We start from the raw sequence: 14689 nt of genomic DNA on the forward strand, positions 1-14689 counted from the left end.
AGTTGAAGGACAGGAAAGAAGAAAGCCAGGCTGACTGTAGGAATCCTTAAATTGTTCATTCTCATTGTTGTTCTCTTTCTGGGAACCTGATGGGATTGCACACCCGCCACCCTGACATTAATGGTTGATGTAGTCCTGAGTGATGTGACTCACCTGGAGTGAAGCCTTGATGGGCCAGTGCAATGATCCATTCCATCCACTCCTTTCAGCGCCCATAGTCAAGGAGGCAGATGGAGCCTCCTTGACCTTCCTGAATGACCACGATGTGCAGAGCCCCCCAGGCTTGCACGGGCCATGTAACAGGTCTTGCTCCTCAGAAATGGACATGCATGTGAACCACTTGGGAACTGGTTACAATGCAGATTCGGATTCAGTGGTTCTGAGGTGAGGTCTCGGATTCCGTGTGTCTAGCAAGTTCCTGGGCATGGTCAATGCTACTGGTTTATGTACCACATTTTTAGTAGCAAGGCACTGCGCCACCAAAATCTGCTTACTTTTGTTCTTTGTTTCTTCACTGCAATGAAACCTAACCGTGTGGGTCTCAAAGTATGATTCGGAGCAGTAGCATCAGCATCACTTGGGAACTCAGAAATGAACATTTCTGGGGCTCACTTCTGATATACTAAATTGGAAACCCCAGAGTGGGCCCAGCAGTCTGAGTTTTGACAAATATGCCATGTGATTGTGCTCTATGCTACCATAAATCTATCTACTCTTATTCCTTGATAGATTAATTAGGACTTGTGTTTAACTCTGAGTAACTAGATACTCAAAAAGCAGTGGCTTAAAAATGTAAGAGTGTATCTACTGTTAAAAAAATCCAGAGGTAGGCAGCCTGGGGAAGGGTGTGGCTTTGGAACCTGACTCCTTCCTTTCTATTCTGTTTTCCTTTAGGTGAGGCTCTCATTATTATGCTCATAAAGTAGTTGCCAGGACTCCAGCCATCACATCCAAATCCACAGTAAATACTGTGTGGACCATCTCCTCTCAAGACCTGCTCAGTTCTCCCAAAGGACTTTTTCCACTTATATTTCACTGACTAGAGCAGTGGCCTATGATGCCAAAATGTTTTTAACTAGGACCATTGCCATCTTGAACAAAATGGGGGGTTTTCTAAGTTAAAACAAAAAAAAAAAGCAAAAATGGATATTAGTTAGGCAACCAGCTGTGCCTGGCAACAGAGGTGCTGGGGACTTGAGGGCTCAGTGATTCTGAGTAAAAGGCATGAACGAGTAGTATTCTGTGTTCTGGAAGAGTTAGTGGATGTAGTCAGAGAGTAAGAGGCTTTCATCTGTAAGCTCAGAGGTGAAGCAGCTGTGAAGCAGGTTGTAGGAATGTGGGGCTGGCGTGGAGATGATGGCCATTGGATATAGGAGGCATGAGGGCGGGAATTTTGTTTTTTTCACTGTTGCATCCCAAGTGCCCTATCACATTTCCTGGCACATAGTAGGTACTCAATAAATAGTTAAATTGAATATAAAGAAGTCAAAAAATTTATTTGAGGGAGCAGGAGAAACCCACAGAAAAACTTTGTTTCTTCCCTCCCTGGAATACTAGAAGCTCAGTACCCTCAGATGAGGGTAGTAGGTTAAAGGTCTGATATGGAAGCCACCTCCTTTCTTCACTTATGCACACGCAGACACACGTGTGCGTGCGTACACTCATGCACATGCGCACACACAGACACACACACACGCATGCATGTGTGCACATACATGTCTGGTAGTTCTGGGATGACCATCTGGTCCTGAGCAGACATTTCACTCTGTGGCGACCTTGGTCAACATTCCTCTGTGCTGTTCCCTTCAACGCCTGGAAGATTACCTTGCTTTTTTTTTCTTCCAATTTTTAACATGCAGCATTGTCTGCTTGGTAATTGTCAGAGTACCCGGGAAAGCAAGAGTGGGAGGAGACATGAAAGCCTGCTGAAGTTGCCAGGCACCACGAAAGGAGAACCATTAATAGCAAGGAGCCCAGCACCCCAGCTCCGCTCCCAAACAGGCATGTCTCGATGAATCTGTGCTTTTAGACGTCAGTGGATGTGAGTATGAGAGAGGGTGACCCAGGTGAGTTACAAGCTGTATCCAAAGTGGAAATGAAAGCAATGAAGGAAAAAGCTCATATATTAATGTACTAGAAATATGTCGTAGCTCCCAGAGACAAATACTGTGAGCATTTTGGGAGTGTCAGATTGTCAGTATTTTAATTTTTAATACTTTTCTGTAGGTCAGATTTTCTTTACAGTGATCATCTATTGCTTTTATACTTTAGAAAAAGATGTTTTAAATGGAAATGTCTTAATGAAAGTAATTATTACTTCAAAGGGTCACTTTTGGAAACTTTAGCAATGAGTTTTAAGAAAAGCTTAAAGTTATTTTTCTGTGTGCTTCTGGAATCTGAGCCATGCTTTGGGGATAAAGGACTGTAGGGTAACTGATGATATTCTGGGATTGTAATTCTTGAAAGGAAGGTAGAAAGATGTTATCTAATATTTAATTGGAACTTGTTTCTATTGATCATGATTTGCAATGTAGTCAAAGTAATCTTGTTATTAGGAAGCAGACAGGCATGAGTGTGTGCACGTGTGTGTGTGTGTTTTCTTTCTGCCTTCCAAATAGTTTTGTTATGTTTTAAGACTTCTGTTCATCAACCTGAAGATCTCTAGGTGTATGACATTACTGGAATAATTGTAACTATCTAATAACAGAATAATAATGGATAACTAGAACTGGCTAGTTATCCAGTCCTTTCTGGAGATTCTTTGTGTGAATTGATACATATATTCCTACTTGGCAACAGCTGCATGTGAGTCTTTACTGCAAATGAGAGTTGCCTGCACAATTGCCCACATGGTACCTTGAAACTTGACACTAGAACAATAACATTGAATATACTGTTTTTTTTCCTTTTTCTCTGAATACACAGAGTGCTTCTGATCACTGAATTTGCATAATAGTATCCTAACACCATATTGACATCTTAACTATGGTTCTCCCTTCCTGACCATCTGCCCAAGCTCCCAGAAGAAGGAAGCCTCTTCTCATATATCACTACCTCTGTTTACAAGTCAGTCTGATTTCTTGGTCATCAGCCTCTCTGCCCCTGAGGTCTGCTGCTTTAGGGAGAAAAGGTTCTAATGGTTGATTGACGTTTATGGCAGAAGATATCTGTTTACTGTCTAGAAAGGTATTTGTAGGAAGTCTGGTTTTCTGGCGAGGAAAGGCCCCTCCATGTCTTCTTCCTCTAGCCCCACTGTTGCCTCTTCATCCCTGCAGGTTGATTTTCAGGTTGGCTGTCCTCCTTGGCATTCCCATTCCTGCTCTCTCCTTCTTCTTCCCAGTGGCGCCAGCTCCAGCTCTGCTTTTGCTGTGGATCATCTTTGTGGGTAACGCAGCTCACTGCTTCCGTCCTCTCTGCCGGGAGCTGTTTATCCCATTTGCTGTCTGCCTCCTCCTACCTTTTCTGACTCCCTTCCTGGGCTGCAATGCCACTACATAGAAATTGAACAGAAATGTGCTGAAACAATTATTGGTTGATTTTAAACAGAAGTCTGGATGCGGTGAAATACAGCTATACCAAATGGAGACCCGATCCCATAAGAGGAAATACAGTTTTAACCTGCAGCCAAAAGTTGAAGCCTTAACCAAAAAAAAAAAAAAAAAAAGGAGAAAAAATATCTACCAGCCTTGTCCATGTAAAAGGCTTGCTCTGTTCTGTTTTCTTTTCTTTTCTTTTTTCTCTCTCTTTCTTTTCTTTTTCTTCTTCCTTTCTTTGCTTTCTTCCTTTCTGTATTTTTTTTTTTTTGAGACAGAGTCTCATTCTGTCACTCAGGCTGGAGTGAAGTGGTGCCATCATGGCTCACTGCAGCCTCGAACTGCTGGGCTCAAGTGGTCCTCCCATCTCAGCCTCTAGAGTAGCTCGGACCACAGGCACATACCACCATGCTTGGCTAGTTTTTTTTTTTGTTTTTTTTTTTTAGTAGAGTTAGAATCTTACTATGTTGCCCAGGCTGGGCTTGAACTCCTGTGTTCAAGGAATCCTCCTGCCTCAGCCTCCCAACGTGCTGGGATTACATGTTTGAGTCACCACGCTCAACCTCTTGTTTCTTAAAAGGCTACAAATTAACTTGACTTTATTTTATTTCATCTTCCATGTATTGTAATTGGAGGTGGTTTTAGGTTTTCTCTCTCCTTTAAAAGTAAAAGAGTAAACCAAACAACACTTGCGTGAAAAGCTGTGCGATTAGAGTGCTCATTGTTACTGCCTCTTCCTTCCTCTTTCATGGCCTCCATGTCCACGGATGAGCATGCATCATGCAAAAGAATGCCTTCCCTGCTCCTCTGCAGCACGCAACATGCAGAAAATGCCTTCTCCCCTCTGCAACATGCAACCTGCAGAAGAATGCCTTTCCCTCCACTGCAGGACACCACATGCAGAAGAATGCCTTCCCTCCTTCTCTGCAGCATGCAACCTGCAGAAGAATGCCTTTCCCGCCACTGCGGTACACAACATGCAAAAGAATGCCTCCCCCTTGCAGTATGCAACATGGAGAATAATGCCTTCCCCACCTCTGCAGCATGCAACATGCAGAAGAATACCTCTCCCCCACAGCACACAACATGCAACAGAATGCCTTCCTTCCCCTCTGCAGCAGCCTCTCACTTGCCAAAAGGACACAGCAAAAGAGAGTTCTCAATTCACCTGCAGGTGCCCATGCAGAGTGGGTGTTCAACAGACACCCAAGCCTGCCAACCTCTCTTAACTGGTTTCCAGTTAGATGCTGTAGTTTTGGGGCTGGCTGGAGGAGAACCCAGGTGAGAGGAAGAGGTGAGACGCTATGTATAAAATGCAGACCTGAGAGCTTTGCAAAGGTGTTGAGGGCAGAAGGCAGTCTGGGGCTGCTTGTGTTCATGGCAAACAGCATTACGGCTCTTAGGAGATGCTGAGGGCCACCCTGCAGTTGAGTTGAGAAATTGATGTTTATGTTGATGGCCCAGAGACAACGACACAAGCTTGGGTTACTGGAGCTCTTAAGACAGTTGGTTGTAAGATGGCCCAGATTCTGCAGGGAGAAAACGTCACCGCCCAGAACATCAGCATGTGGAGGAAATGTGTGGTTTACACTCAGGGAGGCCTGCTTTGTTCAGAAAGGTCTTTTTGGTTGAGTGGTTGGTTGAAGTCTGTTCTAAGAGGGCAGGAGGCTGCACAGAACTGACTCAAAACCTCAGAGACAATCTTTCTCTTCCTGAATGAATGAATGTTCTAAAGAGCTAAGTTTCATCTTCAATACGAGAATACCTTTAACCCAATTTAAACTAATCTGGATATAAAGGATTCTAATGCAAGTTCTGTATGTTGTTTACCTGCTTTCGGCTATTAAAGTTCCCGGGGCAGCTGTACCCTCCCAGCTCGCGTGTCTGCTTTTCATAGTTTTCTTGCTCTTCCTCTGAGATGTGACTGACAGTCTTGCTGTCGTACTGGTTTCTCTCCTTAGCAACCACTCATGCTTTCTGGTTTTCTACTGTGAACAAAATTGCCACGGTTATGAGAACTGTGTGCGTGTGGGGAGCCACTGGCTCAACAGGGGCTCATATAAGAACATCAAAAATTTGTATGATATTTGGAGAGACACAATAAAGTATCTTTTTCTATCAGATTGGCTAATGGCGGCATTTTCTGGCCAATGGAGTAAAATGTCCTGAAAAAGACCCACCTTTTTCTCATGTTGTCCTAAGGACCTGCATAGGCTGGCGGTGTCCCCACCCAGCCCAGATGCATGCCTCTTCTCGGCTGTTCTTGGTGATGTGTCATTGAGGTCCTTGAAATTTCATCACCCCCAGTCCCTGGCCTGCATGGGTTTCCATAGGGCTCACATTTCACTGCCGGTGAACTTATCCCTAAGGCCTACAGCTGAACATGGTGAGGTCAGGAAGAGAAAATCCAGACCAGCCTGCTCCCCTGATGCTACTCCTACCTGCCAGCATGTCTGGACACATGCCAGCTCCGCCTGATGCCAACCGTGATCATCCCCTGGTGTCCAGGACTCATTCATCCCTTGCTACTTTCTTCCCCAGCATCATATCCTATAAACTCACATGAAAGCTATGGCCCAGCCAACCTGCTGAAGCCTCCTCTGGAAGCTTTTATCTAACAGATACAAGGATGTCTTTACCTTAAAACAGCTAGCTTTTGCTGGACTTGGTGGCTCATGCCTGTAATTCCAGCACTTTAGGAGGCTGAGGCGGGGAGATCATGAGGTCAAGAGATCAAGACCATCCTGGCCAACATATTAAAACCCCGTCTCCACTGAAAATACAAGAATTAGCTGGGCATGGTGGCGGGCACCTATAATCCCAGCTACTCAGGAGGCTGAGGCAGGAGAATGGCATGAACCCAGGAGGCGGAGGTTGCCGTGAGCCGAGACTGCCACTTCAAGCTGGTGACAGAACGAGACTCTGTCTCAAAAAAAAAAAAAAAAAAAAAAAAAGCTAGCTTTGTGCTTGCTAGTCAGAATTTTGGTATAAAAACATATTGGTTAAGGGTAGCTACATAGGTGGGAAAATTAGAGACAAAAGGAATATGGAGTAACCCACAGTTGAGGTGAGTGGTCCTGTCTCGTAGAATGTGGGTGGGTGCCATCCAAGAGCAGCTCAGATGTCTGAAGCCCCGGAAATATTCCACTTCTTAATCTAGGAGGTAACTTTGTGGGTGTTCTGTTTAATAGCTTTACATTGTAAATATAATGTATTTCGCAATAAAAGTGAACTTGAGGAAAGCATAAATGGGTACTGCATCATGACCCAAGGGGCTCTTCTATAAGTCAAGGATATGAGTTCAATAGAAGGAATTTACAACTGTTGGGCAGAATCCTTTGGTTGGTTTTAGTTCACTTCCTGTTGCATAGCTTAATTCTGGGATAATCAAGTTTGTGAGATTGTTGCTCTGTGGCATGTCAACCAAATTGAGAAAAGGGGATATGGGGAATGTTTCTATTTAAAGGACAGTCATGATGGCCTAGCCCTCTCCATGTGGCAGACTCAGGAGCAGGACTTTGAACGCCCATCCGGTGGATGGAAATGCCTGGGATAGGTGACTTCGTTGGCAGGCTGCTCTCGAGGTGGCCAGAGCCTGCAGTGGCCATGGGTCCTCACTGGGGTGGTGCAGTTTGGAATGTTGGGCATGAACAGAGAACGCTCAGTCCCACCCACACGTGGAGTGCATGAGAGGAGAAGAGCACACGTGCCGCCTTGTCCTGCGAGGGTCCACCTGAGGGTGACTGCACAGCTGACGATTGTACGTTTCAGAATGCATGAAATGAGACCTGATTAATCAGTTGTCAGAAAAGTCCTTCTTTGGCTGCATATTTCTTTTCTCCAGTGCACTAACTACCTTCTATTTTCTCTGAGTTGGTTTAACTCTTTCAAGTCACAGCCTGAACATCTGACTTACATAAGCTCATTCACATAAAAAGTTACAGTAAACCAGAGATAGATAAATAGATAGATGATAGATAGATTAAAATATTGATCGGCTGATCTTATAAATCTATAAATAAATTAATTAATTTAAAAAAATCTAACTCCAGGATGGATCCTATCACCTGGCAGATTGAGACTGCATCACTGATAACTAATTTGGTTTTTGATTCTGTCAGAGAGCTCTAACAAAAGAAGGTGATGTATGACTGTTTTTGGGCTTCTTCTGTCTGCAATATTTTGTACTTAAACAGAACCAATGTTTTGAAATAAAAGTCTGGAAACATTTTTCTGGACAGTTTAGCAAAGCCAACTTTACAATAGGTAGACAAACATCTCCAAATGACAAAGGCTGATAACAATTTCTTTCTTTTTGGTACTTTCTATGTATCCAACACTGGGGCCTGCAGGCGCTTTTGACCTACACTTTGTTTATTTGCACATAAGAACATGGAAAGCTGGGTTTCCCCTCTTGGTGAATAAGAAAATTGATGGCCTTCAGGTGGCCTCACCTGTGCTGGATCCCACGGCCAGGAAGGTGCTTTGAGGGCCCTCTAACCCTAGAGTCTTTGCTCTTCCCTCTGTACTACACAGCCTGGCCTTGCCCCACACAGCCTGTTCCCACGGGCTGGAGCAGTGGGGACTCCAGGACAGAGGGGGTAGAACAAATGACAGACTTCTGAGAAATTGATGAGAGAGGTTGATAGTCATGAGCTCAATTCCTTTTTATATATAAGACATTTGAGAAAACATAGCAAGAATGTTCTTATAACTTTTATTATTCCAGGGATTCCCAGTATGTTTTTTGCTGTCCCAACACACAGGAAGGCTAGGACGCATTCCCACTGGCAGCAATGGCGGGGCCATTTCTCTCGGGTGGCATCAGCATGGGGGGCTGACAACTCGGTGCAGTCCCTCCCTTATTTAAAAAGAATAACTCTTTAAAAAATGTATAGGGCATTCCAAAATAAAAGAGGTTTAAAAAAATGAAAGAGTACAAAATGGGTGGTGAAAAGAAAGCCTGTTTTCCACTGCCAATTCCTAGTGTTACATTGCCCTCTCCTGAGACAACACAGTCTCCCTCCTGTTCTGTGTCCTTTGAGAGATATCTGAGTCTAAAAGCATTTACTGGGGAAGCACACTGTCCTGCATTTTGCTTTGTTCACTAGATAATGTATCTTACAGATTAACCCACATCCACACAAGAGCATCTGCCTCATTCTTTTTAACCGTTGCAGAGCATGGATGTACCATAATTTATTTAATTAGTCCCCTATCAATGGACATAGGGTGGTTCCCAGGCTTTTGATAGTACAATGTGGAAACAAGCGACATGTTGTACACGTCTTTAAACCCACCGCTTTATTAGAGCTCTGCACATTGACCCGATAAATTGTTTCCTACCTCTGTATTTGCCATAGTATGTAACTTGGCACCAATGCTTCTGCAATAGTAATCATAACGAACATTTATTCAAAGCTGATTGTGCATCAGGTACTGTGCTAAACACTCTATATAAATTACTATTTCATTATAACATTACCTCAATTTTCATATTTGAGATTTATATAATATAGATATGTTGTTATATATAATATAATCATATAAATATATAAAAGATATAATTTGTTATAGAAATAAACTTATTACAGAAACCTTAATAATAAATAATTTAATATTAGTCCATTATATTATTGCCTCACCTCAATTTTACAGGTGAGGCTGGAAAGTTTAAATGTAGCAGAGGTGGGATTTGAATTCAGGTACTCTGGCCCCAGAATCAAGGTGCTAACTCACTCTATTGCTCACTGAAGATAATGTAATATGAGTTCCTAAGGACACCACCGAGCACAGTCTCTTTCAAGCCCCATCCAGGACAGCGCTGTATAGAGATGGAGCTCCTAACTGAACTTGCAGTACTGTACTCCCCCTCAAGTTTGTCCCGAGCAAAGCACCATGTGCGGTAGAAGTCTGTACTTCAGATTGGATTCTTAAGAGATTTTGAGTACAACTCTCATTTTATTTTTAGTACACACAAAAGTATTTTCTGGAAGCAGCAAGAGGCAGCAAGGAGAAGCATGCATGACTCTGTCTGCTCCTCCAGTGGAACAGAAGCCCACTAGACATTTCCCTCCCATTGGGGATAGCTCTCCAAGCGATGACTGTCTGTCTAGAGACCTTTCTGAACCCACAGAGAGACGACATCAAAGCTTCCTGAAACCCAGAATCCTTTTTCCTGGGTTTCTTTGCCCCTTACAAGATGTATGTGCATCTCCACAGGAAGACAATGGTGTTCAGATAGAAAGCAAGTGCCCCAAAGGTAAGGAGCGAGGGTGGTGGGTGACATCATTCTGTCTTGACAGTCGATAAAAAGTTGTTGATTGCCTACTTGGACCTTGTGCATACAGTCACTGTTCACCTGAAGAAGCCTCCCCTTCTCCAACTGGGAGAGCAGAGAGGGGACAAATTGTTGCCACGTAAGAACCTCCTAAGCACCCAGGAGGCAGCCCTATGTGGGTCAGGGATTTTTCAAGCCCACTGTGTGCAAGGCCAGTACCCACTGTGGCTGAGAGAAGACCACACCCAGGTGCACAACAGACTCCCGGGCTCAGCTAAGGAAAGTTGGAGATGCAGGTGTGTGTGGCTGCTCTGAAGGCAGCAGGTCCACTGGGTTGACCGTGGCCCAGTGACTAACTAGCAGGGATGATGACTAAGGGGCGAGGCTCCCACAGGTGCCCAGCACTTAACAAGCATGAGACACTGGAACTCACGTGCCCAAAAGGTAGGTCCCAAACTCAGCCTCCCACAGAAGAAGAAACCAAGAATTAGAACACAGCCATCATTTCTCTGGGCGTCAAGTTGCTGACCACTACTAAATGGTGCAACAATGATACAGAAAGGACATAAGGAACACGTTGGAAAAACGTCCTGTGGCACCTGGTTATGTCAGCAGGAAAATTTGTATTTCCTCTCACTCTAAAGATGTTCTCTAAGAACTACGGAAATGGACAGAAAGATATCAGCTTGGGCTGTAAAATTTAAATTGGTTATGGCAATTGATAAAAGTAATTTCACTTGGAACCCGAGTTAATCCCTAGCTTCTCATTCATTAATCGTTTAGAGAAGCATTTATTAAGCATCTACTGCATGCCAGACACTGTGCCTTATATCCCCTGCCCTCTAGGCTCTCAGTTGGTGCAGGAAACAGCAGTATAGTTCTGTGTGATGGGCCATGGGGAAGCCGAGGACAGCCCCTGACACTCCGAGGAGGGTCTGTGCAGAGGCACCTTTGCCAAGGAAGTGATTTGAGCAGGAACTTGAAAGTATGTTTGACATTTTCAAATCAGACTGAGGGCAGAGGGAAAGGTACACACGAAACAAGGAACTGGGACAGGAAGAACGTGGTTGATGTGGGGACCTGCAGAGGGTCGGGCCAGGACGCAAGGGTTGTGGGGGTGGCAGTGGCTGGCGTGAGTCTGCAGGGGTCACATGCATCAGGTTGGAAGGCCTTTCTAAACCCACTTAGGAAGTCTGGATTGAAGGCAGAGCCAAGCCTTTGAAAAGGAAGAGAAATAATTAGATTTGCTCGAGAGGAAACTACTGCCTTGTGCGTAATGTGGAGGACAGATGGGAGAGGAGCACGGCTGGGGGCTGAGGCCCAGCCGACGAGGAGAGTGTGGAGTCACTGTGCAGGAGGGGCCGTGGCTGCAGAGACGCTCGGGATCCAGGGATGGGTCTTTGAGCAGTGGAAAGGTGGGAATGTTAGGGTTGGCCCTGGGGTTTCTGGTTCTGGTGCTGGGGAGAATGATGGAGAAGGAGGCGGAGAAATTGTGGCTTCCTCCCCTGTGGACAGGGTGAACTAGAAAACGTGCTCACAAGAAGACATGGAAGCAGTGTGGCAGAAGGCAAGATTAACTCCACAGGAGGGGGTTGGGGCTAGTATTAGGCCTGAAGGGGCAGTGGGAGACGGGGTGGGTGGGGCAGAGTGGTCACAGGGAAATTTTCCAGAAGGCACCAGAGCAAATGCTCAGAAAAATGAAAGAGCGTGACTGGAAACATAAGTGGTGTGCTGTTGTTAGAGACTCCAAAGTGACCGCTGCTGGTGGGATGCCCACCGTGAATGGCCATGGAAAGTCCACTTGGCTTGGGCTTGTAGGTAATAGGAACTGTGGGTGGGTCTTGAGCAGAGGTTGGACAGCTGACCCAGGCAAGGGACGACCCAGGCATAAATGGTGAGTTGTAGTCGTTGTAATCGTGGAGATGCATCCCATGGACGAGTGAGCCTCCAGAAGGCCACCTCCACACTCGCCACAGAATGAGCTCCTTTTGGGCACCTAGCCTGGTGCTGTGGAGAGAAGGAGGGTGGATACGATATGGTCCAGCCCTCTAGGGAGTCCTAGCTGGTGGGGTGAAAACATCATCTTCCAACCCCTCCCCCGGTTATAGATGCTGCTGAGTGAGCGATGTGTGTTCCCTGGGGTGACATAGCAGAGGCAGGGATGGGTCCTGCCTTGGGAAGGGGAGGGAGGCTTTTGGAAGGTTTGGACTCAGCCTGGAGGTGGGAGTCCACTGGGCAGAGGAATCAAAGGGGCTTTATGAAGATAGGCGAGCATGTGGGTGAGGAGTGAGGGAGAGGCTGCCATGCATTTCAGAACTGGGGTGGTTTCAGGGTGCTGTGTTGAGGGGAAGATGCAGTGAGGCAAGCAGTGGGGCTCATATGGGAGGGGTGGACTAAGGACAGAGTGAAGGACATTGTGTTGCAGGCTGAGGCCAGTAAGTGCCCAGTGAATACTCATTAATCCCCAATCCATCAGAAACGGTCCTGCCCGAGATGCTATTGGATCCATTCATTTCCGGACCCTTTCCACAAGGGAAAGTCAAAATGGCCCCAGGAAGAGCCCAAAACCAGCCTTGAGCGAGAAGTCATCCCAATTACTTATGCAAAGCCAGTGGTCGTCTCCAGCAAGTGCTGGGGAGGGCTCTCTAATTGAATACCAGCACTCTGTCCTTATATCATCAGTGTAGCAAGCACTGACTAGATTAATACACTGTCCCAAAACAACCCAACTGTGATAATTGGACAGGACACACTTAATATGAAGCACCGAATAGAAAAGTTTCTTTTCATTTTGAGCAAAGCCATCCTAACCGTCAGAAGCCTAGGGAATACCTCCCTGGCATAATTAGCCGGTCCTGAAGTCTGGCTGAATGCAAATGCTCTTCCTTGTGACCAGGGCGGCCAGGGGCTCTGTGATGAGGCATGATCTTGTCAGCTTAACGAGGCCCATTAATAATCCACTGGCGTTTCTATTTTCAAAATTGTCTTCTGTGTCTAATGGTATTGAGGAGTCAGGCGAAAATCACTTGGTGCCCTCTAAATGGGATTCTAAATCTTCTCTCCTAGGAGATTACACATGCTGTGACTTGGTTGTAAAAATAAAGGAATGTAAGAAGAGTGAGGACCCCACCACGCCTGAGCTCTCCACAGCAGCACCCTCGCCAGCACCCCCTGAGAGAGCGGGGAGCCCTGGCCTGTCCGAAGACTGTTCTGAGCCTCAGCAAACGCCTGCAAGATCCTTGACTTTGCAAGTAAGGCCTTCTGTGTGTCATGGCTTGATTCCTGCCAAAGGGAGAGATTTCCTAGGGAGTCCGTGAGCACACACTCCCTCACTTCCACCTCTGAGGCTGGAAACCTGATTTCACTTCATAGCAGCTATGTGACTGGGCAGGTCCCCTAAGCTTTCTGGGCTACTCTGTCACTGTTTGAATAATGGAGATAATGACACTGACTCCTCCAGGTTAGAATGAAGATCAAATACTATCAGTAGTGACAGTGACAGCAGCAGTGATGGATGCTCCAGCCTTCCACAGGTCACTTCCTAGGCATCAGTGCCTCCAATCCATGTAAGACTCCCAGGAGGTAGGAGCCTGTAGGAGCTCCAGATCTCAGTGTCTTCAGATGAGGACACTGAGATTGTGAGAGGTGAAGTTGCCCAAGGTCACGTGGTCATGAATGGAAGGATAGGAAAGTTTTAGTTTGGCCTCTTTTCCCAATTGCTTTATAAAATGTAGTATGCACACATTTTATAAAGTTTAAAAATACAGAGAAATAAAAATTAGGAGGGCAAACAACCTCAGAGAAAGTCTCTGCTAACTGTATTGCACAGCTAGCCACACCTTCTTGGAAGGCACTTAATAAGTTTGCAAACCTCCCTGCAGTTGCGGGTGTGGAGATGGCTCCACTGGCTGGCTCCTGTACCCAGGGGGCCTTGGTGGGACCTGGGTGAGGCATTCATGCTGCCCTCAAAGTCTCCAAGGACATTCTTGGTGGGGTGGGCAGCCAAGGCAGAAGCTACACCTGAGCCACCAGTCTGTTCCTAAGGGTTATCTCTTTAGGCATGGAACTCTCTTGAAGCTCCAGCATATCCAGTGACTTATTCCTTGTGGTTCTCTGTTCCTGGTGGCTGGCATCATGTGGGAAGCTGGCCAAGAAGACTTCTTCCCTAGCATAGCTGCCAGGGACACACATATGACACAGACTGAGCCCACACTTCTTCCCCCTGGGCACGCTGAACTCCCAGTGGAAGAGTAAGGGGGCAGAGGAACGTTTTGGTCATGGTAGCACGCCCAGCGAGCCTTTGCTGAGCGTATACATGCAGAACTCCTACTATGTGAGTGATGCATTGTTAATGAGACATGGCCCATGACTTCCTGGAGCTCACAGCCTAGCACTGAGGTAAATGTGTGACTCACTGTTGCTCAAGCCCATAGGTGAAGCACCGTGCTCTGACTCAACAGAGCATTTCAACAGGGATTCCTGGGGTAGATGGAACTTGAACCAATGGCTGTGGGTGGTACTTCAGGCCGGGGACAACTTGAGCAGAGACACTCAGGAATAGTAAGTTAAGACCATCAAAAGCAGTGCAGGAAAAGAATGGGGTTCCCACGGATGGGTCGTTACCATGTGATCTACCAAACTACCATGAGCCTCAGTTTTTGCATCTGTCAAATGGAAAGAAATATGCCTGCCTTCGTGAACAGCTGTGGGACTCCACACATCGAGCACCTAGCCCAGTGTCTGGGACACAGCAGAATGGCAGTTGTTAGTCTTGTTCAGGAGACTTGTGTGGGTGGCTTGGTGCATGGAGGTGGGAGTGGAGACAGGGACTTCTGACATGGTTTGTGGAGCTCACAGAACCTTCTGCATAGGCTAA

The 14689-nt window shown here is 46.0% G+C and overlaps 1 protein-coding gene across 7 annotated transcripts in view; it reads left to right on the forward strand.

Annotated features, from left to right (window-relative positions):
- The window catches only part of CUNH10orf90 (chromosome unknown C10orf90 homolog), an 88224-nt gene that overhangs the window by 46369 nt on the left and 27166 nt on the right, over window positions 1–14689 (forward strand). For 6 of the 7 annotated variants that reach the window (XM_017858737.1, XM_017858733.1, XM_017858731.1 and 3 more), the window contains 2 exons: window positions 9505–9795; window positions 12880–13064. In XM_017858737.1, coding sequence (XP_017714226.1) covers window positions 9505–9795; window positions 12880–13064 — 476 coding nt within the window. The remainder of the gene's footprint in view (window positions 1–9504; window positions 9796–12879; window positions 13065–14689) is intronic. The other variant, XM_017858734.1, reaches the window with a different exon arrangement.

Source organism: Rhinopithecus bieti, unplaced genomic scaffold (assembly GCF_001698545.2).
Source record: "Rhinopithecus bieti isolate Rb0 unplaced genomic scaffold, ASM169854v2 scaffold_42745, whole genome shotgun sequence".
In the NCBI taxonomy this organism is placed as follows: domain Eukaryota; kingdom Metazoa; phylum Chordata; class Mammalia; order Primates; family Cercopithecidae; genus Rhinopithecus; species Rhinopithecus bieti.